Below are 26,260 nucleotides of genomic sequence, written 5' to 3'. Positions count from 1 at the left end.
CCTCCCGGGAGGCTGCATCCTCAGGAACCCGCGAACCCGGAGCTCCCACCCCCGGGTCTGGGTTCTGAAGGCGGAAGCCCGCGGGTACAGATTCCGGGATCCCGGGTGAGCTGCAGCCCCGCCCGCCGTGCCTCCCGCCCGGAGGAGCAAATTGGCGGAGAAGGGGGCGGGGCCGGCCTCGGGTCACGTGGCGGGTCACCACGCCCAGCCCGCCGCTTCCTAAACGCGGGGTCCGACCTGCCTGCGCGCGCACGTGGCCTGTCCATCTCCTTCCTCCGCGACCCTCTGCAGCAGCCATGGCTCCCGGCCAGCTTGGTGAGGCCCTCGCCGAGCATCGCCCGGGGTCTCCCCTGTACCAGTCCCGCCACCCGCTCGTGCAGCGAGCCGCTGGCCGAGCCCGGGAGGCCCTCCACCGGGCCTGCAGACTTGGGTGCCCCAGCCCTGGGCCCAGGGCCTTTGCAGGCGCCATGAGTCCCTGCCCCACCCCAGACCCGGGAGAACGCGGTGCCAGAGCCCGCGAGTAATGAGAAATGCCTTCTGTTTCAGCCCTGTTCAGTGTGTCTGACAAAACTGGCCTCGTGGAATTTGCCAAAAACCTCGCGTCTCTCGGTCTGAATCTAGTCGCTTCCGGAGGCACGGCAAAAGCGATCAGGGATGCCGGCCTAGCAGTCAGGTAAGGCAGTAGGTAGTGTTAAAGGTAAGTCCAGGGAGAAAAACGTTGTGGCCGTATTAACCAGGAAGACATGTAATCTATGCATTATGAGAAAAATACCCTCTATTCTCAATAACGCTGTGAGGCCAATGCGACCCCTACTCAGTTTGTGGAAGAGGAAAACTCACAAGTAACAGCATAGTCAAACAGTAAGGGCTAAAAGTTGGGTTGGAACTAGAGAGCCTTGAGTTTTAGAACCCTCAGTCACTATATTCAAGGAATTTAGCTTAGGTGGACCATTTGTTACACAAAATAAACACAGATTCTCAGTGGACTGGCCTTAACTGGTTACTCTGCCTCTTCCTGGAACCACCTGAAAGTACAAGTCATTGGCTCACTCACAAGCTTCCCACCTAACGGGGCAGTGGGAAGGGATTGACAAACAGATGGCAGGAGATGATCCTGAAGGACTGCAAAGTAGAAAAGGGAAAAGACCACACACCTCCCATCTCCCACTGGGATAAATCAGGCAGGAAAGAAAAGACCTGCCTGTCTTTGTTGCCATAACAGCTCTCGGGCTGTGGATAATCCCTGTAGAGAATAAATTATTCACCTCTTCATAACTCTTACCTGTGTGAGCAGTGCATAACCCCTGAACATCTGACAGCTTCAAACCGCAAGATGCCATTACTTATTAGATGGCTGTTCTCAGTAGATTCTCTGTGACTCTTCTGGAGTCAGGAGCATCAGGGACAGAAGATAAGCAGGCCCTTGTGAGGCGCGGTTGAGTTCTGTGGGTCTGGTTTAGGGTCTACCGTTGTGGCTGTTGCATTTCAGATGACATATAAGGAGTTCTTACATTGCGCATCGCCTAGTTTAACTGTTTATCGGATGATCATTCATAGTACTGTGTCACTGCCCAATCTTTTCTTGCCCAAATTATGCCTTTTGATTTTTATTCTTTTGTTGGTATTTTGAAGATTAACCCCAGGGTCTTACATAATTGACTATTGAGACATATTCCTAGCTCATCTTTTATTTTTTAACTGTAGAAACTTTTTTTTCCCCCTAAGACAGGGTTTCTTTAGGTAGCCTTGGCTGTCCTGGACACACTTTGTAGGCCAGGCTGGCCTTAAACTTACAGACATCTGCCTGCCTCTGTGTCCCTGAGTGCTGGGATTACAGGTGTGCGCCACTGCGTCCACCTTACTTTCGAGACCTTTAAAATTTAGAGCCAGGGCATCTATCTATCAGTTGCCCAGGCTGGCCTTGAACTTGTGATCTTCCTCCTTCAGCCTCCTTGAATGAGTGTTGGTTTATGGATAGCTTTTAAAAATTGAGAACATAAGTATGTTACCTGTTAAGGAGTGAGTGTGTGTGGCCTAAATGGTTTACTCAGAGCTTGGCTCGATCACGTGGGATAAGTGGGAGACTCGGTTTATACAGTTCTCTTAACATCTTTTCCTGGTTGTCCATATTGGATAAGTAAGGGAACAGGCACAAATAACTTGTCCAAGGCCATGCAGTTAACTGAGAGATGGTGGAGGTTGGTCTGAGGTCTTTTGATGCTAATTACTGCTTGCTGTCTCTGTGCTCCACCTGTACCTTGCCTAAGAGCCTAACCTCTTTGACCAATAAAATGCCATCACACCTAGGCAGGGCGTGAATGTCACTAAGGTTCCAGGGCTTGGGGAGAGAGAGAGAAATTTGGGAGGATTAGAGACCAGAGGGAAAAGGAAGAAGGAGGCTGTATCACGGATTAGGTGGAGGAGAAGGACATGGCCGGCGTGGATGGAGACTTGGCCCAGGTGATGATAATTAGCTAGTATTTGGGATTATGGATGGGAGGTAGCTTGATAGAAATTATTAGAAACAGATGGCATGGGATTGGGGCCAGTATCCCATACCCTGCCCCAGGTTAACTAAGGCTATTTTAAAATACAACAGGTGTATGTCTTGATTCATTGCTAGCAGGTTAAAAACATTAGGCCATATTGGTAAAATAACGGCAACAGAGAGGTCAGGGTTTTCTCCCAGGAAGTTGACTATTGCCTCATGCAGCGAACTGAAGAGATTTTCATTAGTGAGGCACAGCAGTGAGCAGACTGCCCACTCTGCATACAGATTCCAAAACAAGATTTTAAAATATATTTTATGACACCTTTAGTTACTGTTCATGCGTGCGTGCAGGGGAGAGGACACCTTGTAGTTCTCTTCCACCATGTGGAGCCCAGTGATTGAGCTCAGATTGTCAGGCTGTGAGGCGGTTGCCAATCCTTACTTTTGTGAGATGAGTCTCGGTGAACAGTGAACTCCGTATTTTAGACTGGCTGGCCTTGAATCCCCTTGCCTCTGCCCCACCCAGCTAAGCAGGGATGCTCAGGATTTCAGGTCCTGGTGCTTGCTCATCCACTTTACACATGGAGTCATCTCCAGTATGTGTGGTGACTGCTCATTTGCAAACCCCACTCCTTAATAGGAAGATTGATAATTGAACATTTTTCTGAAGGGTGTTTGTGGTATAATATATAAATATTGCTCTTTCTCTTATTTTGTAATTTTCTCCAATTAGCTTTTTTTTTTAATGTAAAAGATATTTTTTGTTTGTTGTTTGAGGTTTTTATTTTTGAGACGGGGTCATGCTATGTAGTCCCTGGCTTCAGACTTGAGTCAATCCTCCTGCATCAGCCTCCTATATCACCATGCCTAGCTCAGTGTGAAAGGTGTTTGGTTTTTGGTTTTGGCTTTTTAAATAATTGCTCAATCCCAGCTATCAGGCTGTTGTTGTTTAATGTTTGAAAAGCATTTCCTACATATTTAAGTTTGGTCCTTAGTAAGATTGCTTTTAATGATTAAATTTCTTATTTACCAGGAGTTTATGTAACTCCTTTCCTTAGCCAGGCATGGCTTAATCTCACACAGGCCTTTAATCTCAGGCCTCAGAGAGGCAGAGGCAGGTGGATCTCTGTGAGTTCTAAGCCAGCTTGGTCTACAAAGTGAGTCCAGGACAGCTGAGGCTACACAGAGAAACCCTATCTTGAAAAAAACCAAAAAAGGAAAAAAAAATCTCCTTCCCAAAGTTTTTTTTGTCTGATACGTGTTTTTGTTACATTCTCTATAGTCTCAATTGAATGTATCTCTTGTTCTGTTTTTGCTTGTTTGCTTGCTTGCTTTTGGTTTTTTAGGACAGTGTTTCTCTCTGTAGCCCTGGCTGTCCTGGACTCACTCTGTAGACCAGGCTGTTTCTGCTTCTGCTGGGAGTAAAGGCGTGTGACACCACTGCCCTTGAATTTATTTTTTAATTAAAGGTTAGGACTTGAGTTCCTAGAAATTATAAAGGCAGTGCTTTGATATCTAATTGATTCTCTTAAACATATCATTCAGAAAACATAACTTTTTTTTTGAAAAATAAATAAAATTTAGGAAATCCAGCATAATGAAAAACTTTTAAGGTGTTGATGTATTTGTTTAAGTTGGATTGAAAAGTCTCTTGAACTGAGCCTAGTAGACTTGGTGGGAGATGCTTTGAATCTTGTAAAGTGGTAATTTAGTAACTGTTTCATTACTCTGTTTTCAGAGATGTGTCTGAGCTAACTGGCTTTCCTGAAATGTTAGGGGGTCGTGTGAAAACTTTGCATCCTGCTGTCCATGCTGGTAAGTGGTTGACGCCTTCTGTTTACAACAGAGATATCATAGTTAATAGCTTCGAAGGATACAGGAAGGAGAAATAAGTCCTAACTGTACTCCCGTCATGTTGGGTTCACCTTCTGTTGGCATGATGTTCTTGTAGACTGTGTACAGTTTACCCTTGTTCATTCGAATGCTGATTTCTTTACCCTTTCATCTGGTGGCAATCTGGACTTTGCATGATGATGTTTATTCTAAATAGCCCATCTAAAGTTTGTGTAAACATGTCACCATGTTCTCTGTATTGCCAATAAAAGCCAACTAACTAAAGGTGAGCAAGACAGAGAATAGGGTGAGGCGTCCTGGTCCAATGAGGGGAGGAGAAAGGAGGAAAGACAGACAGGCGGGCTGCATTTGGACAGGACGGGGCAACACCAGCAAAAATGAGCTAGACCTAGGAGATGAGTAAAGACCACGTACAACGTAGGAAATCTGAATGGGAGGAAGCCAGACCAGCTAGGATGGAGTAATTATTGCTCGGTATTGTGCTCCAGGCTAATTAAATAGATCCTAGTCTCTCTGTGTGGTTATTTGGGTATAAGGCTGGTTAAGGAGTAACCATTGATTTACTAAAAGAATAAATCAATAATAAATATTAATAATCATTCAGCAAACTTCTGATTTCATAATCTATTAAAGTCCTTTTAAAGTTTGACTCCTCGCCACAGGACAAGTTCCAGTTGTTTTCCTCCGTCGCTGTTGATCTTGACCTGGTAACTCGTTTAGCTAATCCGGATTGCAATGTCTCCGTGTTACGTTCCGACTGTACCCTTCTGAAGTGGTTCAGACTTGGAATACAGTGTTACACTGAATGTTTCTCAAAAGGGTGTGGCTTTTGCTCTTTTGGCGGGCACAGCAAACACTGTAGACAGTAATGGCTGCAGGAAGTGTGTTTCTGCCTTGCCAGCTTCAGTAAAATGTGTGAAGGAAGGCCAGAAAGCCAGTGCTGGAGACATGGCTGGCTGTTGGCAGTTGAGGGCACCAGCTGCTCTCGCAGGGGACCTGGGCTCAGTTCCTAGCAGCTACATGGTAGCTCAGAACTCTCTGCAACTCAGTTGCAGGGGATCTAATCGCTTCTTTTGACCTTCTTGGGCACCAGGCATGAGTGGTACACAGCCTGACATGTCCCTCTGGAAATAGGCTACAAACAGGCCAAACAACCGTGCACATAAAATTAGAAACAAGAAAAGAAAGGGCAAAAGGCTGAAAAGCTAAGGATTTCCAGTCAGGCCATGAGCTTATGAAAATGTACTTTGAAAGACTGGTAGAGATTATGTAAAAAAATTCCTTTTACAGTTTTTTGGATTTGGGAGTTTTTTGTTTTGTGTAAGAAAAGCAAATTAGCTTTGTTTGGGCTTTGAGACAGCCTTACTCAGAGGCATGACCAGCTTGGAGTCCTCTGTATCCATGCTAGTCTGGCTCGGCCTTCTGAATGTTGGAATCCCAGGTGTGGGCCACCCAACGGGGTGAGGATTAAGTATTGAGGGAAAGGGTGAGTTTTTAATTGTTGTTTTAATGAAATATGCTCTTACTGTATAGCTCAGGCTTGCTATCAGCCTCTTGCCTTGACCTAGGTATTTGGAGTACAGGCCTGAGGGCACTGTGTCTCTTGTTAAATGTCTTGATTTTTTTTTTTTTTTTTTTGTTGGAGAACTCTTCAGCTGAGTGTAATGATCTTTATGCATATTAGGTCCTTGGTCCATATGGACAGGCCTGTAATCCCAATAGTTAAAAGACTGAGATTGGGGGCAGGGGGTGTCATTTGAGCCCAGGAGTTTAAGACCAGCCTGGGCAATATAGTGAGGCCCTGTCTTTTATGTAGTGGTGGTGCACGCCTTTTATCCCAGAGCTTGGGAGGCAGAGGCAGGTAGATCTCTTGAGTTGGAGGTCAGCAAGAACTACATAGTGAGATGATGTCTCAAAAAAGAATTCTAGAGGATCTACCTTGTAAGTGATGGGACTACACAGTGTGGACCTGAGTTTCTGACCTTACTAAAAACTTTGACTTTCTTACATTAGGAATCTTGGCACGCAATATTCCAGAAGACAATGCTGACATGGCCAGACTTGATTTCAACCTTATAAGGTAAGAATTTTAAAGCTGAATTTTAAGTGAGTTAAGGACCAAAGATAAACAGTGCTAAACCTGGTGTCTTCTCCTGCCCTAACTATATAAACACTCTTCTGCCTCTTCTATGATATCTGATATGTGCGAGCATTTTAATTTTGCCAAATTTGTGTTTCCAAGCTATAACTTAAGTAAGAACAGCCTCACTCAGAGGCTGTTTTGCTGTTCTTCTTCATTAAGAGCAAACATTCCAACACTGAGTTAGGCCCCTAGCCCCAACCTTTGTTTTCCAAGTTAAGATTTAAATTTCACTGTATACAATCAACAAGCACAATGCTTGCTTTAAGCATGCACAGTAAGTAGCCTTACTGAGGTGTGGTTTGGGTATTACACACCTCACTCAGCCTGTTAAAGAGATACAGTGTGATGGTCTTAAGGATGTTGTCTCCCATCTGTACCTACTGTTCCCAGTAGTGTTCCGTCTCCAGATCTGTGGGTTGATGCTTTCTCAGTGGTGTCGTTCGACCATCTCAAATTTTGACAATTTTGATGATGCCCACTTTCTTTGTTGTTCCTGCTTTTTCTGTCATACTCAAGACACCTCACTGTGGTAATAAAGATGTTTTTGCTTACTATTTTGTTGTTAAGTTTTTCCTTGTTTGTATTTAGACAGAATCTCACTATGAGGCGGAGACCAGCGTTTGACTCCCACTTCCTGCCTGAGCCTCCCAAGTGCTGGGATTACAGTGGTGTGCTATTTTACACCCAGCTTTGTTGACTGGCCTAGTTTTTGTGTATGCAGAGGTGTGAGACAGAGATCTAACTTGACTCAGTTGTGGTATGAGACTGTCCCATTGTCCTAGCATCATCTGTCGGAGGCTGTTCGTTCCATTGTGGTCTAGGCATCCCTGATCTCTGTCGTGGTTGTGCCACTGCACACTACTATGGTAGATTCGCAGTAAAATTTGTAGAGAACTGTGGGTCCTCCCGCTCTGTTTCTCGTGTGCAAGATTGTTTGAGTCATACGGGGACCTTAGCATTCTCACTTGAGTATAGGATCAGTGTGCAACACTTGTGGGGAAGGTAGTGGGACTTTGATAGGGTCTGTGGATGCATGTGCTGTCATCTCAAGAGCAAGTGGTCTTGGAACTCATGGATCTGAGAGTACTTGCCTTTCTGGGAAACATTAGTTGTTTTTTTAGGTTCTTTCAACATTGTTTTGTATTTTTCAGTGTGTAAGTCTGATTTGTCTTAGTGCTGTCATTACTGCATTGTTTTCTTAATTTCCTGTACTGATTGTTGTTTGCTAATGTGTATTATTACAATTGATTTTTATATATTGATCATATGTCCTGCAGCCTTGCTGGACTCATTCATCATTAAGGTTTTCTTCTTAACAGCTTAGGATTTTCCTTATGTACGAACGTCATCTCACATCTGTCCAACCCTGATGCCTTTCCTTTAATTTTCTTTATACATTACTTTGGCTAAAACACAGCAAAATATTGAACAGACATTGTTAAGAGTAGATATTCTTATTTCTGAATCTTAGGAAAGCCTTGGTTCTAAGATATCCATAAGCATTATGTTAGGTTTTTATTTTATCATGTTGAGGTCTATCTACGGTTCTGAATTTACTGATGTCTTTTTTAAAATTATAGATAAATACTGAATTTTTCACACTTTGTGCATTGAAGTAATCCTGTGGCTTATCTTCTATTAATATTACATTAATTTATTTTTAAGAGTCTCAAAATTATTTATGGGGTATACATGATGTGTAGTGGCTTGTGGTGGTCCAAGAACAACCCACAGGGGTTGGTTTTCTTCTTCTACCATGTGGGTTTGGGGTATCAAACTTGGGTCATCAGCCTTTGTAGCAAGCACCCTAATTTACTGTGCCATTTTGCTAGCCTCCTAATTAGATTTTAGAAACCAAGCTAACCCTGCCCTGCAGGGATGATGTCCTAATATTCTGATTCTTCTAGTTTTCTGGCTAGACTCACAAGCTGGTGTTTGGGTCTGCTTACATTAGAGGCAAAAGCCTGAGAGTTTTCTTGTGATGCATTTATCTGTCCAGTTTTGGATTCTGGATAACAGGCTTGATCCAGTGAACAGGGAAGTCCTCGCCTCTCCCGTTGTACTGGTTTTTACCAGCTGGGCTGATACTGTGGTCCTGGGGTGGATATTTATAACCTCTCTGAAGGCAAAACAAGTATTTACCCATAGAGTGCTAAATGTTTCTATTATATGTACAATCTCTTGGGGAGAAGTCTAAATGTGAGTGTCCTGGGTAAACATCAGTGTAAAATGAGATTTTTCTGTACTCTTTATAATTTCAGTTTCTTAAAATATTTTGTTTTGAGGTGGGGATCTAACTATGTAGCCCAGGCTGACCTCAAACTCTAGATTTTCTGAATGTTGGGATTACTATCACTCAGCCAAAAAGCAAGCTTAGATGTTTTAATGATCTAATAGTAATAATAGTAATAGTTAGCTAAGGGAAGCCAAGCGTTAAGCGTGCGAGGGGCTCTGAGGGGGAGGTGTGTACCAGAGCATGTGGTGATCCTGTGCTCTGCAGGTGTAGAGCCTCCAGACCTCTTTTCTATAACCTCTAAGAATTTCAAAGTATTGGGGCTGGACAGGTGACTCACGGTTAAGAGCACTTGCTGTTCTGGTAGAGGAGCCAAGTTCAGGTTCCAACACCCACATGGCAGCCCACAGCAGTTTCTGACTGGTCCTTGGGGATCTGACGGCCTCTCTGGCTTCCATGGGCACTGCACACAGGAGTACACACACGTGCAGGCAAATCTTCATACATATAAAATCGGACTCTCTTTGTTTTTAGTTTTTTGTTTTGTTTTGTTTTTAGGTTTTTCGAGACAGGGTTTCTCTGTGTACCAGAGCCATGGCTGTCCAACTCACAGAGATCTGTCTGCCTCCTGAGTTCTGGGATTAAAGGCATGTGCCCCCACCCCCAGCTAAAATCAGTCTTTAAGAAAAGAATTTGAAAATGTCAAGTTTGAGCTGAAAGGATGTCTCAGTGATTAAGACCACTCACTGGCTGCTCTTCTAGAGGTCCTGACTTGAATTCCCAGCACCCACATGGTGGCTCATGACCGTCTATAACTGTAGTCCCGTGGGATCTAGTGCCCGCTTAAGTGTATGAAAGTACATATAGACATAACAGCCACATACATAAAGTACATAAATAAGTAAACCTTTTTTTTTTAAAGTCTTTTTACAGTTTATGTTTTAAATCTTCATGGATTTTGATCACATCTGTAGTAACTTAACATTTTTTCCTAAATAGTTATAAGTAGCAAAGCTTGAGTTCTTTAATGACAGCTAATTTCCCTTGGTTTTCAGGGTTGTTGTCTGTAACCTGTACCCCTTTGTGAAGACTGTGGCTTCTCCAGATGTAACTGTTGAGGCAGCTGTTGAGCAAATTGATATTGGTAAGGTGAAAGAAACCTTTCAAAACTGACAGGGGTAGAGATTAAATTCTCATGAGATTTTTTTAAATTTTCATTATTGAGTGTTTCTGGTTTTGTTTCATGTCTTTGAGACAGAGATTTGCTACATTGCCTGGCCTGGCCTTGAACTTTACAGGTAGCAGTCCTCCTGCCTCAGTCCTAAAGCATACAAATTCTGATTGTGTGTCACCACACCCAGCTTAGAAAATATTTAATAAGCTACTTTTGTACAAGAGGAGGTTTCTATGGGCTATTTCTCCCCTTGTTTTTTAAAAGTCAAAAATTATAGCCAAATGCCAAAGGAAAATAACATGTTTTGTCCTTCAAAGGTGGAGTGACCTTACTGAGAGCTGCAGCCAAAAACCACGCTCGAGTAACAGTCGTTTGTGAGCCGGAGGACTATGCAGCAGTGGCTACCGAGATGCGGGGCTCTGATAGTCAGGACACCTCCCTGGAGACCAGGCGCCACTTGGCCTTGAAGGTGGGGCGCTTCTGTCATACTATAAAGCGTTGTCCGTGCAGTTTGCATGTCGGTCCGAGCGCCGTTCAGTTCTAATGTATCGCTTGACCTTCTGTCCTGTTAAATATGGAGAAACCAAATATTAGGAGTATTCTGTCAGATTCAAAGACGGAATGGTTAGTCCTGCTGCTCAGTGTCCATTTGGATGTCTAGGGGATGGTGGTTCAGGCTGTGTGCCTAAAAGCGCCCTTGGGAAGTGTCCTGACATCTCACAGAATGCAACTCTTTGCAGGCGTTTACTCATACCGCACAATATGATGAAGCGATTTCAGATTACTTCAGGAAGCAGTACAGCAAAGGGATTTCTCAGATGCCTTTGAGGTATGGGATGAACCCCCATCAGACTCCAGCCCAGCTGTATACACTGAAGCCCAAGCTCCCCCTCACAGGTAAGGCAGGCACGACAAGTTTGCGCTGTGTAAACGTGGCCTTCTCTGTGTGCTGTATCTGAAGTTACTCCCACTCAGAATATGAACTGAATTACTTAGTACGCCTTATAAGCATCCAGAATTGAGGTGCCAGCCGGACTGTGCACACAGTGGCAGAGTGGTACAGCACATGCACTGCCTGGCAAACTGCTGTTCTGGGTGGCAGGCAGAGCTCAAGTTGGAGGTTTCATAAAGCATTTGGGACATCGGTATTTTGGAAGACTTGAGACCGGGTAGATTGCTGGGGTTTCCAGAAGACTCGGAAGGAGCCTGTGCCACTTCTGTAACTGGTAGCTGAAGCAATGGAGAAAGCAGTCGAGAGAACCTGTGTGTTTCAGTGGGGTGAGAGCCACTGTCTGTTTGGTAGATGTTACAAGAAGTGATTCCTTGGTGGGTCTAAGAGACCAGTTGTAATGTCTGTGTGTACTGCCAGCATAGAATGACACTGGGGCCGGGGTGATTGTTCAGGGCAAAGGCACTTGCTGCCCTAGCCTGGCCGCTGGAGTGCAGTCCTGGGTCAGAGTTGTTCTCTGAGCACCACAGTCATCCTCCTCTTCCTCACACACTTGACACACAATATAATAAACTTTTTTTTTTTCATTTAAAAGAAAGAACTGACAATGATGAATAAATCTCTGAACTGGTAATTAAAACTGGGTTTATACTGTATGACACTATTCCTAGGGAAGTGTGAACACGTGTCTACTCCAGATATAAGACCAGTGACAGACCAAAGTACAGATACCACCAAAGTCAGACTTGGTTAACCAGTGGTTTTTATTGTAATCACTTACAGAAACCTCTCACCAATTTACAGGAGCAGAAATGACTCACAGAGAGCCATGTCACCAAAGCCTACCCTGGCGTGGGTGACAGCTCACAAAAGCTGGAAACCTGTAGCACAGTGCACACTCTGCAGGCAGCTTAACAGCTTGGAGAGTGTCCTGTGTAGGTGCTCAGCTGCTCCGACAGTCTTAGCAGTCCATATGGCTTCTCTGTGGCCTGGTAAATTTCATCAGTTTCAGGAACTTCCTATGACCAAAACAGAGTTTTTACCTAGGAGGAAATTGCTACATGGCTTTTTTATAGCGTTAATAGAGGGATTTTCAGTTCTTGGAGATGTGGAAGGGCAGAAGTGTAGGTGTGGGGCCCAAGCTCTGACAGGGTCACTACATGCTGAGATCCAGGATAGTTTTTCTGTTGGGGAGCAACAGTAAACCCCGTTGGCTGCTTTTCTTTCTGTCTCTGCCCAGGGAGGGCAGTGGAGAGCAGAGAAGGAAGTTTGAGGATTTCAAATGTTCTCCTCTTCCCCTTCCCACGCAAGGGTCTGCGAGTTCTGTCACTACTCGGCCACAGGCACATCTTGGACCTCATAATACCTGAGTTCCTCAGGCACCCAGGGTCTCCCAGACTACGCTGCCCTACTTCTGCCTCCTTCCTAGGCCTTTCTGTTCCTACAACAGAGTAGGCTTGCAGTGGGCATCAGGTGATGCTTCTATGCTTAGGACCCTTCACTGGCCTTCCCTGCTCCACCAAGTACCTGCCCTGCCTTGCAGCCTCCATCCCTGCTGCCTCGCCTCTGCTTCCTGTGCACACCCCCGCCCCTTAGCTCTGCTCCCAGCACAGTGCAGCCCCCACTCTAGGGCCTTGGCAGTGACTGACCCCTCACCCACGCCTCCTTCCCTCTGCTCTCACGGACCTGCCAGACCTCAGCACCTCAGACCAGAGTAACTGATCCTCCCCGTTTGTCACCTCACCCAGCTTTTACTCATGGTCTCCCATTAGGGTGACAGCCCCCGAGGCAGAAACCCTTACTGCATTTCAAGTCTGTGTACTTTGCCTTTTTGTAAGAATTTCCAGGTCTGGTGTGTCATTGCATTCTGGGAAGCTCTGTGTTCCACCCTCAGGACTGAAAAATCGTTTTCATTTGTGCTGTGTACGTCTTTTGTTTCCTTTGTGTGTGGATGGGCGCTTCGTTCTTCCCAAATGTAACAGTATTATTTGCACTCCTGCCAGAGGACATCCCGGGCATGTAAACAGCAGCTTCTTGCAAGAGACTCATTCACACATTTCTCCCAAACACACACTTATTTTTACAACAGAAAAAGTAATTTTGCGTTTTCATGTTTGAATACTTGGCAGTGATGTAATTACAGTGCACATGCCTGTTTGTCTAGAACAAAGCCGAAGCAAAGAATAAAGATAGAATTGTGTGAGTGTTTGGTTTTTGTTTTGTTTTGTCTTTTGCATTTCTTTGGTTTTGAGACATCTCATTAATGTCGACCTGACTAACCTGGAACACACCAGTCTGGCCTCGTGCTTGCGGCGGTCATGGCTCTGCCTCCTGAGTGCTGGGGTTGGAGGCGTGCAGTGTGGTACGGCCGATGACTGCTTTCTTCCTACCGGATGAGAGACGGTGCCTGTCCAGTGGATGAAGCATTTTTCTGTAACGCTTCCCGCTCTGTCTAACCAGTTATTAACCCCTTCCGAATATATGTGTGAGGGGGAGCTGGTGTTCCTGGAAGTGTTTAGATACAGCATTTCCTCGCTTAGCTCCTCACTCATAATTTGCCAAGCTGCCCACACAGGTGGGAGCTGCAGCTGGGGGCCGATCTCTGCTCTGCTTGCTATGCGTTTTGTAAGGTCTATCATGTTGCACTTTAATGCTTATCCCTGACTTTGTCTCTTCCGTGCCTGTCATCCAAGTGCCATGAGGACCTGGTGTGGTTTGCTTTGGTTGGGGAAAACCTGTTGAGAGACAGGGTCTCAAGATCGCCCCTCTCATCCCTGAGAGTGCTGGGGTAGCAAGCTCGCACCATTCTGCTCTATGACAGCTGTGGTCTGTCAGGCCGTCTTTTTAGAGAACGAGTCTTCCTGTGTTGTCATGGAACTCTATGTAGACCAGACTGGCTTTGAACTCGGGCAGATCTACCAGGCCTGGCCTGCCACTTCTGCTGCATCCGCTGTAAAAGACGAAAGCACCACTGTGGCTGTCACTCCTTGTTCCCACAGCGCTTTTAACTTTTACCACGGTTGTTGGCTTTTTTTTTTTTTAGTTGAAAAGGTTTATGATTTATGATATTGTCGCTGTAATTTCCATAAATAATTAATCTTATTCGTCATTGTTGCTGTCGTTGTTACTGTTTTATTTCTAGTCTGCAGTGTTGGGGGAGGGGTGCGCTTTGAAGATTAAAGTCGGGTTACTGCTTTGTTTGTAGATACCAATTTGCCTCTTGTGGAGGTGGCTCTTGAGAGTTCCTCTGTGCAGCCCTGGCTGTCCTGGACTTGCTCTGTTAGCAGGCTGGCCTTGAACTCACAGCGATCCACCTGTCTCTACCTCCCTGTGCACCTCCTCCAGCCTTTGATTACTTTTTGTAGACTTGGTTCTCAGCCTTTTGGCTAAAAGCACATGCAAGTTGTGTAGCCTGACATGTTTGTTTTTTTTAAGGAATATGCATATATAGGTGACCTTACCGAAACTGCTTATTAATGTGTGTGTGTGTGTGTGTGTGTGTGTTTCCATGTGTAGTTCTCAATGGAGCCCCTGGATTCATAAACTTGTGTGATGCTTTGAACGCCTGGCAGCTGGTGAGGGAACTAAGAGAAGCAGTAGACATTCCAGCCGCGGCTTCATTCAAGCACGTCAGCCCAGCAGGTGAGGCATGGCATTCTAGAATGCCCTAGAATGCTCAGGCACTGGTAACGTTTTGATGACAGTTACAGAGTCTGGGACATCATAGACTGCTTTTGGCAAGTCTGTTGATAATCGTGTCAGTACAGTCATATAAAACTTAGTAACATAAAACATACATGCTTAACTTAACTATATGACAATATTAGGAGGTAGAGAAATTATGCTGTGGGCTCTCGCAGTGTAATTTTGGAGGTTTGGGAATGGAAATGAAGTGACGTGATCTAATAGAACCAGAGAACTGTCTTTCCATGTTGGAATTGTACCTCGGTAACATTCTGCTCCTGTTTTTATTGACCGAATTTCCTTGTGCTTCTCCTTTAAGTTCCCTCATCTCACAATTCAGCTATCCGTAATGTCACAAGGTCTGCTTGCAGTTTAGCACATGATTGTTGTTAATATTTATTGGGTGATGAAGTGAAATGAGTGAGGAAAAAATGGTGTGTGACACTAAGCGGAGCGGAGTCAGTAATGCAGTGGCCTCGCTTCCTGCTCACTGCTCAGGCTTCAGCCTGGGAAAAGCACCCTGCCCCTGACATTGTGCTTTGGGTGTTTAATTGCCTCACTAAGTAGTTTCTGTCTAATTTGGCACAGGTACTAGAAAATATACTGCACATTAGTTTGAAAAGTATAAGATGAAAACAATTTAAATTGTTTTGCTTTTTAATTTCTTTTTGTGGTGTTGGGAGTCAGACCCGGTCTGTGAACATGTTTTACCACTGAGATACACATCCAGCCCTTTAAAAATATATTTGGTGTGGATATTGAAAAGCAGCAATTTGAGATTTTTAGGTTTATTATTTTATGGCTTTTAAAAAAATGTTGTGTGTGCATGGTGGGGTGGGGTTGCCCAGTCAGTGCTTAGCCTTGGTGGTGAGGGGGTGCCCAGTCAGTGCTTTTCCTGCTTGCCTCACAGGCCCTACACTATGGGTTTCTTTGCCAGGTGCTGCTGTTGGGGTTCCGCTCAGTGAAGACGAGGCCAAGGTCTGCATGGTCCATGACCTCTACCCGACCCTCACGCCTATGGCCATTGCCTACGCAAGAGCAAGAGGTCAGATGAGAGGTTTTGTCTTGTTGTTTAAGGGAAAAAGCAGAGTTTTATCCTGAATGGAAGAAAATAGTATTACCTGCGGCTTATGGGATTTAAAATTCTTTCATCATTTTAAATTAATACTTGAGATGAATGTATTTACAAAAGCAAATACAAAAAAATGTTTGTATTTTAATGTAATACGTGGAAACAAATGAGATCGCTACATTTTATGTTGGATTAGCTCTTTGAATATTTAAATTTCTGTTATGAGGAAAATATATAGTTATTCTAACCACTAAGTTTGGTTTGACTTGCATTTTACATGCTCAGTAATATCAGGTTCTTGTGTAATGACCAGCAGGTACTGGTTCACAGCAGGGCTTTTGAGAGACCTGCTGCAGTTTATCAGTTACAGCCAAAGGGAGCAACTGTGGCCTTGGGCTGCGTCCTGCCTGCTCTCTGCATCTATAAATACGCGTTGGCTGGATGCAGGCCACTTGCTTTGCAGCTAAGTGCTAATTTAGAAGGTAAAATTAATGAACACCTTCTCACCGGTTATTTGACTGATGGTACCACCTCTACGACAAGTTAGCTTTCGGGAAATGCTAGTATTCTTTTGTTTTCCACATCGTGTGTGCAGTATACCCACATTGTAGTAACGCATTTTGGGAGGCGCATGCCACACCCCTCATGTTTATGAACCTGCAAGGATCAGAAAGGAAACACTAGATTGATCACACAAGTTTTTCCATGCAAGGTTGCTTTATGGCAAATCCCTTTCACTTCCCGTTTACAGGGGCCGATAGGATGTCTTCATTCGGTGATTTTGTTGCACTATCTGACATTTGTGATATCCCAACTGCAAAAATTATCTCCAGAGAAGTGAGTAGAGGCCCATTTATTTTGACCCATATGTAACTGAGTAACTTGTTTCTAGGCCTCACTGAACCCATAGGCTACAGTGGTAATGTGTGGACCAGCTGTTTGCCACATAGGAAACTGAGGTGATGTGTACAATACAAATCTTTGACTGTTAATTTTGAGATTGGAGGTTTCAGGCGGAGGTTTCAGGTGGACGGTTGTCTTGATAGGGGTTTCCATTATATGTTTAATTGTTTTAAACCCTCTGTTGGGTGTATCTTTGTGTTCTGAAAGTCAGAGCCACCTTGCATGATGAAGAAATAATAACAAATCTTACTATCAACCCTTAGAGATCTGCACGACTAGGACAGAGAAGCTTTGAAGCTCTTTGGACCAACCCGCATCAGTTAGCACCAGGCTCGCATCCCACCGTTAGTGCTGGGGGCGGCGGGTGCGGGGAGGGGAGCGGGCAGAAAGAGTTGAGGTAGCTCAGAGATAAAAGGTCCAGGGGGTCTGTGGCATGGCAGTGTTTCGTTACTTCAGGGGCTCTTTCTGTGGTCTTATGCCATCCCAACCATGCTGGGCTGGCATGCCGCTGACGTGTCATGGCGACCCTGCGACATGTGTCTCTAGTTGCAAGATGTCAAGTCTCTGGGATCTCCCCAGGATTCCCTGGCTTTGTGTTTTCTTGAGCCAGGCTGGAGCATGCTCTCTCTAGTGCAGGCCTCAACCCCGCTTCATGAAAAGAATAGCATAGGAAGATTCTTCTGCAAGGCTCCGCTATTTGTTCTTAGTCAAAACTACAATTAACCACAGAAAATGTGATAGGATGGTTGGCAAATAGAGTCAGCTGTGGGTATACCAGGCTGTGAGTTCTAATGTTAATGTTTTCTGTCGATGGTGCTGGGGCATCACTTAGGGCAGCTGGTTATTGCTGTGTCTTACAGAGCTGTTCCCTGGTTTCTAAAAGTAAGAATTTGATTCAATGTATTCACAGGTGTCGGATGGCATTGTTGCCCCAGGATATGAAGAAGAAGCCTTGAAAATACTATCTAAGAAGAAAAATGGGAACTACTGTGTTCTACAGGTCGGTGCAGTTCCTAAATTAGGTGGTAATTTAGTCTCTGGTTTTATTTTGTGCCCTTTTCCTGTGAATCTCTTTCTTACAGAGACAGTTTCAGATTTATCCCTCTTTGTAGTCTTGTTTGTTTGTTTGTTTTTTGCCCTTTTTTTTTTTATACAGGTGCTTTGAGGTCTATGATTCATTGCTTTTAACTTTAAAATTTTTTTATTTACGTGCTTCCTTGTTCAAACATTATTAGCTGTTACATTGTAGGAAACCTCCTGCCTTTCCTGTTGCCACTGTTACCGTTTCAAAGTGACCACTCTAAATTTCTTCTTTGTCCTTCCAGAAATCAGTTAGAACATACTCCACCCATGTTTTCATTTGCACTCCCTTTGTTTCCTGCACTCATGCACCCCACTCCACACCCTGCAAACCTGTCCCATGTCTTTATGTAATTTACCTAAGTTCTGAGAGAACTAGAGCCTGGTTCACACAGGCTGTGTATGCGCTGGTGACTTTGTGCCTCCCCTGTAGAGGGTGGAGAGCAAGCTACATGTCCTCGGGGCATGGTGTTTTTAAACTTTCCATCTTTGCAGTTATATGACAGTGACATCTCACCTGTAGGAGTATTTTTCAGATGCAAGCTATAATTCTTATGTTTTTCTCTTTACTGTTATTTTACCTATTTATTTTTGTTTGCTTTTGTTGTGCTGGGAATTGAACCTGGGTCCCTCGTGCATGTCAGACAGAAACTCTGCCACTGAGTTACCTCCTGGCCCTTCTTCTGGTACTTGTCGTCCAGGCTGGCCTTGAGCGAACCCACTTTGTACCTGAGACAGGCCTTGGACTTGCAGCTCTCCTACGGCAGCCCTCCCAGATCGCGAGAATACGGGCATGTGCCACTAGGCCGAAACCACTTTTAATTTGAAAGTCAGGTGTTAGCCAGATTTATTTAGTAAGATGTTCATGAAGAAAGGGAAAATAGGTAGTAAATTCTGTGCCTCATCCCTGTTTTAGGCAGTCTATTTTATCTGCTGACCATAGAAAAGGTTACTAAGGAGGCATGGTAGCTCATGATTAATGTAATAGTCTGCCCATCCTGGTCAGGGATTTTGGTGCCTGGCCATTGTATTATGTTGTATTAGCTGATGTCACCACACATGTTCACGTTAGGAAAATGGGTCTAACTCAAGAGTGAAATCTTCCTTGTGCTAGTGTTTGGTCCTGTTTTCTGAGACATGGGTGTGGCTGTGTCACTCCGGCTGGCCTGGAACATGCTGTGACACAAGCTGGTCTCTAGCCTGCGGTCCTCCTGCCTCATCCTCCCAGTTGCTGGCACTACAGGCGTGCGCCTTCACACCCAGCAAAAAAATGAAAATTTTTTTGTGTGGAAAATTTGAGACTATAGATAAAATTTTTACAACTTTTAAAATTTGTGTCTTAGATGGACCAGTCCTACAAACCGGATGAAGATGAAGTTCGAACACTCTTTGGTCTTCGTTTAAGCCAGAAAAGAAATAATGGTGTCATTGGCAAGTCATTATTTAGCAATATTGTCACCAAGAATAAAGATGTAAGTTTAAAAATGTCTGAGCTAGATGCTAATAGATAAGTCTATCTTCACTATATGGAACCTTATCACTTACTAAGGTCATCCGTATCTGTAACTAGTAGAGATGCAAGCAGCCAGCTCATCTCTGAGTTGTCAGGTAGGCCTGACCATTGAGAAGCTTGTGTGTATATGTCCTTACGGAGAAATGAGGATCTTCAACCATAGCTAAGTGTGGTCCTGTCTCTGCAACGGCACGTATTAGGTTACAGATGTTTTTCTGTACTGATGGCTGTTGCTTCTTTTCAGTGAAAAGCCACGACAACCCAAGTACGGTCTGTACCCTGTGGGCATCTATGTCATTTCCTTTTTCAGTGCTTGATAATGGTTTTTAATGTGAGCAAGGTCTGTGTTCTGTTCTTCGTCAAGAAGTCTAGACTTTGTAGAAGTCTGTTCTTGGGATAATGATGAACTGGGGAGAACTGCGGACTTACATGCAGTATTCCATTCAGTCACAGTGCATTATGGGAAAAGACTATCCTCTGCATTGTACAGATTACCAGAACTGGGACAGAGAGTAATTAAATCTGTCTGAAGTTACAAAATAGGGAAATGGATGAAAGGTGTGTGTGTGTGTGTGTGTGTGTGTGTGTGTGTGTGTGTGTGTCTGCCTGTCTGTGTGTGGCTGTCTCTGTGTGTGTGTGTATGTGTGTCTGTGTGACTGTATGACTGTGTATGTGTGTGTGTCTGTCTATGTGTGTGTGTGTCTGTAGCATTCAATTTTGAAGGGTACTTTCCTGGCTCTACTTTGGCTGGGTTTCTTTTCAGTGCTCGGAGGTTGTCGCTCTTTGTTTCCTCGTTTACCCACTGATGTGCCTGGACTTTTTACTGAGTGAGATGTTCTGAGGTGGTGTTTTTTCCCTAAGAGAATTGCTTACGCTCCTGGGAATGGCTCATATCTGGTTGTGAAGAACTGAGCTGATTTGCATTTGGGCTTGGATGTCTGTGATGGATGGTCTGTCTGTGGTTTAGCGCCACTCTGCAGGAGCCTGGAGTGCCTGCTCATAGCCGTCCTCTGTGTCCTCTGACCTTGGACTGCCTTGGCATTATGTCAGTCTTCTGAAATCCAGCTCTTTTTGCATACCACTGACAAGATGCTTAAATTGTTGGGCTCATTTTTTTCTTCTTAGTTTTTCTCTGGATCTCTGCCCGTCAGTGTTTGTTGTGGGGCTGGGTTTTCTGTGTGCTTGTGTGCTTCTGGAAGGGGACTGGTCTCTTCATAAACAGGTGATCGTAGCAACTCACACCTGCCTCTGTCTCTGAGTGCTGGAATTAAAGGTGTGTGCCACCGCCACCAGGCACAAAATAAATTTTATAATAGCTTTTTAAAATGTTCTCAGCAAAGCAAAAACTATTATAATATGACATTTTCAGAATAGCACTGATTGTGTGTACATCATAGTAGTGCATGACATATATGAAAATTAATCTTAATATTAGATCTGATCCTAAATCTTATATCCTCAGTTATTTAAAGATATTGTGGCCCCAAAATATTATTTGTCACTTTAAAATAAATACAGTGTTTCTCATCATTTTGCTGAGTGGTTGTGATTAGTGTAAGGGGGACACATGGGACTCTGCACTACATTAGTCACAGATATGCTAACATGTTTCAGTCTTGTGTAAAGTATGGCAGCATGCAGCACGACTTGTCCATCTGGCTCTCACTGAAGGACCTAACTGTATTATGGATATATTGCATTGGTGTATCCATAGAGATTTCAACAAAAGCCTTAACCATCCTGCTTGTTTCAGCTGCCGGAATCTGCCCTCAGAGACCTCATTGTAGCCACCGTCGCTGTCAAGTATACTCAGTCTAACTCCGTGTGCTATGCCAAGGACGGGCAGGTAACCAAGCTGTTGGGCCCACCTTACCTCACAGGCACTGCTGTTTTACCAAACAGTATTCAAAAGCCCACCTGCCTTGATACTAGGCAGCGTGGACGGTTGTCAGTACTTAATCAGCACCCCAGTAGACTTAGAAACTGGCGGGAACTAAGTAAGCAGCCTCAGAGCCAAGTCCTGCGGCTAGTTACCCTGACTCTTGTGGGGAGTAAGCTGGCTCACTGTGGGTCAGTGGGCTGGTCCCTACACACACACACACACACACACACACACACACACACACACACACACACACTCCAGTAGGATTTCCATTGACAAGGAATAAGGGAGGAAAGACTGATGTGCCACCCTGTATACAGTGCTCTGCCTACATGTACACCCATAGGCCAGAAGAGAGCATCAGATCACAGTACAGATGGTTGTGAGCCGCCATGTGGTTGCTGGGAATTGAACTCATGACCTCTGGTAGTCGGTGTTATTAACCTCTGAGCTATCTCTCCAGCCTCCAAAATTTACCAGTTTTTTTGTTTTGTTTTGTTTTTTGTTTTTTTGGTTTTTGAGACAGGGTTTCTCAGTGTAGCCTTGGCTGTCCTGGACTCACTTTGTAGACCAGGCTGGCTTCAAACTCACAGCGATCCACCTGCCTCTGCCTCCCGAGTGCTGGGATTAAAGGCGTGCGCCACCACGCCCGGCTCAATTTACCAGTTTTAAAATGTACTTTTTTTTTTTTTCTTTTTAACAAATTATGTGGTTGTATAGCCAGGGCTGCAGACAAGATAGATAGCCCCCAACCCGAAATAGCTGGAACTGGGGACATTGCAACTTCAGGGCTGGAGAATATGGATTTTTTTGGTTTTTGTTTTTTGTTTTTTCCTTTCGATACAGTGTAAATTGCATGAAGCTACTTACCACATAGGGTTTTTGGTTTTGTTCTGAGACATCTTACTATGTAGACTTGCCCAGGATGGCCTTGAAATCATAAAGATCTGCCTGCCGCTGTGCCCTGGTGCAGACGTTAAAGGTGTGGGCCATCACTCTCCTCTACCTCTTGGTTATAAAGTTGACATTGGGTGCATGATTTTGCTCAAACTGAAGACCATGTTCTAGGACTGTAAAGTAGACTGTGCTGAGCTAAATAGCGTTGATTAGTGAATTTAGTACATTTTCTTAAGACATCTTCATCTTGCTGTGGGTTTATTGGGACATAAAACCCCATTGTTAAGATTAAACCCTGTCTGTATTGAACATTTATTTTTTGGTTATTTTTTGTTTGTTTGTTTGGGGAGGGGTGATAAGGGGGGATGAAGTATGAGGGTGTGGACACACCATGACGCATATGTTAGCTCTCAGGGCACCACCAGAGTTCTGTGCCTCTGCTGTGTGGGTTACAGGGCTCACACTCAGGTTGCCAGGCCTGTAGGGCAGTGTCTTTACCTGCTGAGCCATTTGGGCAGCTCCAGTAGTGAACGTTTCTAACTGGGGGATGCAGCATTGAGCCAGCTCATCACCAGTGTGTCTTCCTAAGTTGAGAGTGGACTTGGCTTTGCCACAGCTTTGGCAGCACGCTCCAGCTTATCTTCTGGTGTTTTTTAAGTGGCCTAGCCCATAGGCCTGTCCTGGTGCCTGTTGGAGCCAAGGAGATACTAGTGTGAGATGCAGAAGAGCCTTTCAGGATTTTCATGGCTGCCAGTTAATGGACTGGAGAGATGGATGCCTCGGGGGATAAGAGCACTGACTGCTCTTCAAGAGATCTTGAGCCACATGGTGGCTCACAACCATCTATAATGAGATCTGGTGTCCTCTTCTGGCCTGCAGGTGTACATGAAGGTGGAATACTGTATACATAATAAATAAGTAAATTTTTTTGTTGTTTTTTTTTTAAGATTGCCAGTTCCAGCCACTAAATCCTGACAGACTGTGGCTACTGGTCCTAGAGCAGGGTCTCTAAAGAGCCAGCAAAGCCACTTGGAATGGGTGCGTCACTAGTGACATCCTTTGGAAAGGTGCTGTTAATTATTAGTACTGTCTGTGTTCCTTAGGTTATTGGCATCGGAGCAGGGCAGCAGTCTCGGATACACTGCACACGCCTTGCAGGTGATAAGGCAAACGCTTGGTGGCTTCGACACCATCCACAGGTGCTTTCCATGAAGTTTAAAACCGGGGTGAAGAGAGCAGAAATCTCTAACGCCATTGATCAATATGTGACCGGTACCATTGGTGAGGTATGGGCTGATTGAGTTCTGGGTTGGCCGTGTTGATTTATTCATTGTTTATGACAGTCCTTCACCATGTTACTGCAGAGAGACTTTCTTGAAATCCTCAATTGTCTGAAATTCTTAAAATATCTTCCTAATCCCTGACAATGTCACTGCTGCACCCTTTCTGAAACCACAAATGTCTGCTTCCTGGGTTGTAAACTTGGATTAATTTTGTAGGTCCATACTTCCTCTGCAAGTTATAGTATTGTCACTGCGAGAACTGTTTTTCACCATATCCCAGTGTGATCAGAGGCTTGCTGCCTGCCAGTCTATTAGACTTTAGCTGTCCATGACCCCATAGCTGGTCATCAGAGCCATTTTCTACTGTTTCCTACAAAAGCCATTAGCAACTTGGTATGGTTTTGGTACTTTTCTGTTTTTCAACAACAATGCTTTGAAGGCACAGTCTGTTTTAAATGCTTTGGTGAAGGTATATAAAGTTAAAGATTTAACTTGGAGATTCAGGAACATGATAGGTTTGGAATAAACTGAGGTACAAAAGTAAGATCTAATCTCTTTGGTAATCTGAGATTACCTTTCCTTTATTCACCAAAGGGCTTATGAAAGCAGGACCCCCAATGTGCCGTTGTTTAGTGAGCAGCCCTAGGCAAATGCCCTGTGGTTTCTGGCCTTGTGCTTTCATTGGAGGAAGCTAAAAGTGATGCTGTGCTTGCCTTGCCTCTGTGGCTCCTCAGGGGGAAGACCTGGAGAAGTGGAAAGCGCTGTTCGAGGAAGTTCCCAGCCTGCTCACTGAGGCAGAGAAGAAGGAGTGGGTGGACAAACTGAGCGGCGTGTCTGTCAGCTCTGATGCCTTCTTTCCTTTCAGAGATAACGTAGACCGAGCTAAAAGGGTAAGTGAGACCTGGTATGGTTGGGGACGTAGAATTGTAGAAACTGTTTCAGGTGGATGCATAGAGCCCTTGACCAATGTCTGGCTGCAGTTTCAATTCCCAGCACCACAAAAAAGAAATTGCACTTCCTGTGTTTTAAGTTACTTAGAGTTGCTTTGTAGGCCAGGCTGGCCTGGAACTCACGAAGCTCTTCCTGCCTCTGCCTCCTTCCCTAGTGTTGGGATTAAAGGTGTGCGCCACCATGGCCAGCTCTTTTGTTGTTCTTATTTTTTGAGACAGGATTTCTCTTGTAGTCCTGAGTATCCTGGAGTCTCTTTGTAGACCAGGCCAGCCTCGAACTCACAGAGATCCACCTGCTTCTGCCTCCCAAGTGCTGAGATTACAGACATGTGCCACCATGCTGACAGGGTTTCTTTGAATGGCCTTGGCCTTGAATTCACAAAGATCCATCTGCCTCTGCCTCTTGAGTGTTGGGATTAAAGCTGTCACCACCAGGCCCGGCTTACTTCACATGTCTGTATGATATAGCATAACCCAAATTCTGTTGCCTTGCCTGAGTATGTCATTGTTAGGTTACACTTTTTTAAAAAGATGTATTTATTTTTATGATTGTTTTGCCTGCCTGCATGCATACATGTATGTACGTGCACCTGCGTGGTGCCCAAGAGGGCATCAGAGGCCCTGGAACTCGAGTTGCAAGATGGTTGTGAACTGCTATGTGGGTGATTAGAACCAAACTTGGATTTTTTAGAAGAGCAGCCAGTACTCTAACCATTGAGCCATCTCTCCTACTTCTGGTTTATGCTTTTTAGAGAATTTTGTTTTTTTTTAGGTATGCATGTCACTGTGTCTTAAGTCAATGCTGGTTTTGGGGTTTTCCTCCACAGAGTGGTGTGGCCTACATTGTCGCTCCGTCTGGATCTGCTGCTGACAAGGTTGTGATTGAGGCGTGTGATGAACTGGGGATTGTCCTGGCTCATACGGATCTTCGGCTCTTCCACCACTGATCTGAGTTACCTCACTTCCTAGTTTGCTTATGTGCAGTGGATAATCATGTGTGGGCTTTTGACAGTACCTTTGTTAAAAAATGAATCATTTGCATCTTAATACTTGGGTCTATGGCTTTAAGTAGTTGGACCTTACTTATGTGAAAGGTATAGACTCCCAGCCTAAGACAGCACCTATAGAGGTTTGTGTGTGCAGAACCTGAAAGCACCCCTCCCTCTTGGATCCCGGCTTTCACGACAGTCCCCGTGTGACACCTGGAAGTGCAAGTAATCCGCAGAAGCCAAGCTGCCTTATGACCCGCCCCCACTGGGCATTGCTCTCCCTGGGGCTCTTTTCATAATCGTGCCTCTGAGAAGCTTGGCTGTTTGCCTCCTCCACAAACAGCCAGTTATCCCCTGGGAACTGCATCCTTAGCAGGATCCGGCAGTGCTGGTACTGCTTCCCCTTTCCTAGGTGCAGTGTTGCCCATGATCTTCCCCCAAAACTGCTTAAAAACTGTGTTAGGTGTTGAGTAACCTTAGAGCTTTTCAGCCAGAGTGAGCCTCTGTGGGGTGTAGGGGGACCCTGCCTTTGTAGTCCTGGCTGCTCACATGGAGGATACCCCATGGTCAGCTGTAAGCTTTATTCAGTTTACTCAGCAGGTTAGGCCTACCTTCTTTCCACTGGTCTAAATAAAAAATAAATAAATAAATAAACACTTTATTTTGTCTGTGTTTGTTACTTGGTTTTGTTTTTCCAGACAAGGGTTCTCTGTAGATCTTGCTGTCCTGTAACTCACTCTTTAAATGAGAGTGTAGGCTTCAACCTTTTTCAAACCTACTTTGAGGTTCCTTAAGGCTTAAACCTCCCTTCCAACCCACCTGCCCTAGATAGTAGAGAAAAAGAGGTTAATGGGAACAGGAGAAGTAGACCTTTTGGACTCAGCTCCTGGGAGCGATTCCCCTGGCGTAGTCGGCAGGATTTCAGCAGACCAGCAAATCACCCAAAGTTGCTGCTGGAACCTGGAACAGCAGCTGGAACCCGGAGCCCCGAAGCGTTCTCTGGTGCAGATCTGTCTAGGAGCGTCTCGAAGTGGAACAACTAACAACCAAACAATACCAAGATCCAAAAGTCCCCGCCTCCTGTTTTGGGCTCTCAGAGTCTGTACTAAGATGTGTTACAGCTGACAAAAACCAGCTTGCGTGATGTGCTTCATCTTCTGGTG

The 26,260-nt window shown here is 44.7% G+C and overlaps 1 protein-coding gene across 1 annotated transcript; it reads left to right on the top strand.

The window, feature by feature from the left end:
- The first annotated feature begins 83 nt into the window (after positions 1–83).
- On the top strand, positions 84–25,751 carry ATIC (5-aminoimidazole-4-carboxamide ribonucleotide formyltransferase/IMP cyclohydrolase). The gene is made up of 16 exons (XM_084778381.1): positions 84–315; positions 547–673; positions 4,230–4,306; positions 6,359–6,425; positions 9,777–9,865; positions 10,213–10,364; positions 10,636–10,792; positions 14,361–14,486; positions 15,466–15,573; positions 16,352–16,437; positions 17,414–17,503; positions 18,927–19,055; positions 20,850–20,942; positions 22,979–23,161; positions 23,893–24,048; positions 24,936–25,751. The coding sequence occupies exons 1-16, from the start codon at positions 297–299 to the stop codon at positions 25,053–25,055; spliced, it is 1,779 nt and encodes a 592-aa protein (XP_084634507.1). The 5' UTR covers positions 84–296; the 3' UTR covers positions 25,056–25,751.
- Positions 25,752–26,260: the final 509 nt, after the last annotated feature.

Source organism: Acomys minous (assembly GCF_964271855.1).
Source record: "Acomys minous genome assembly, chromosome: 4".
Taxonomy (NCBI): domain Eukaryota; kingdom Metazoa; phylum Chordata; class Mammalia; order Rodentia; family Muridae; genus Acomys; species Acomys minous.
This window is presented reverse-complemented; position numbering and strand designations above follow the sequence as displayed.

Coding starts and splice junctions, on each gene's coding strand:
- ATIC (XM_084778381.1), top strand. Junction 17,504..18,926: donor GGAACTACTGTGTTCTACAG/GTCGGTGCAGTT, acceptor TTTGTGTCTTAG/ATGGACCAGTCCTACAAACC. Junction 24,049..24,935: donor ACGTAGACCGAGCTAAAAGG/GTAAGTGAGACC, acceptor TTTCCTCCACAG/AGTGGTGTGGCCTACATTGT.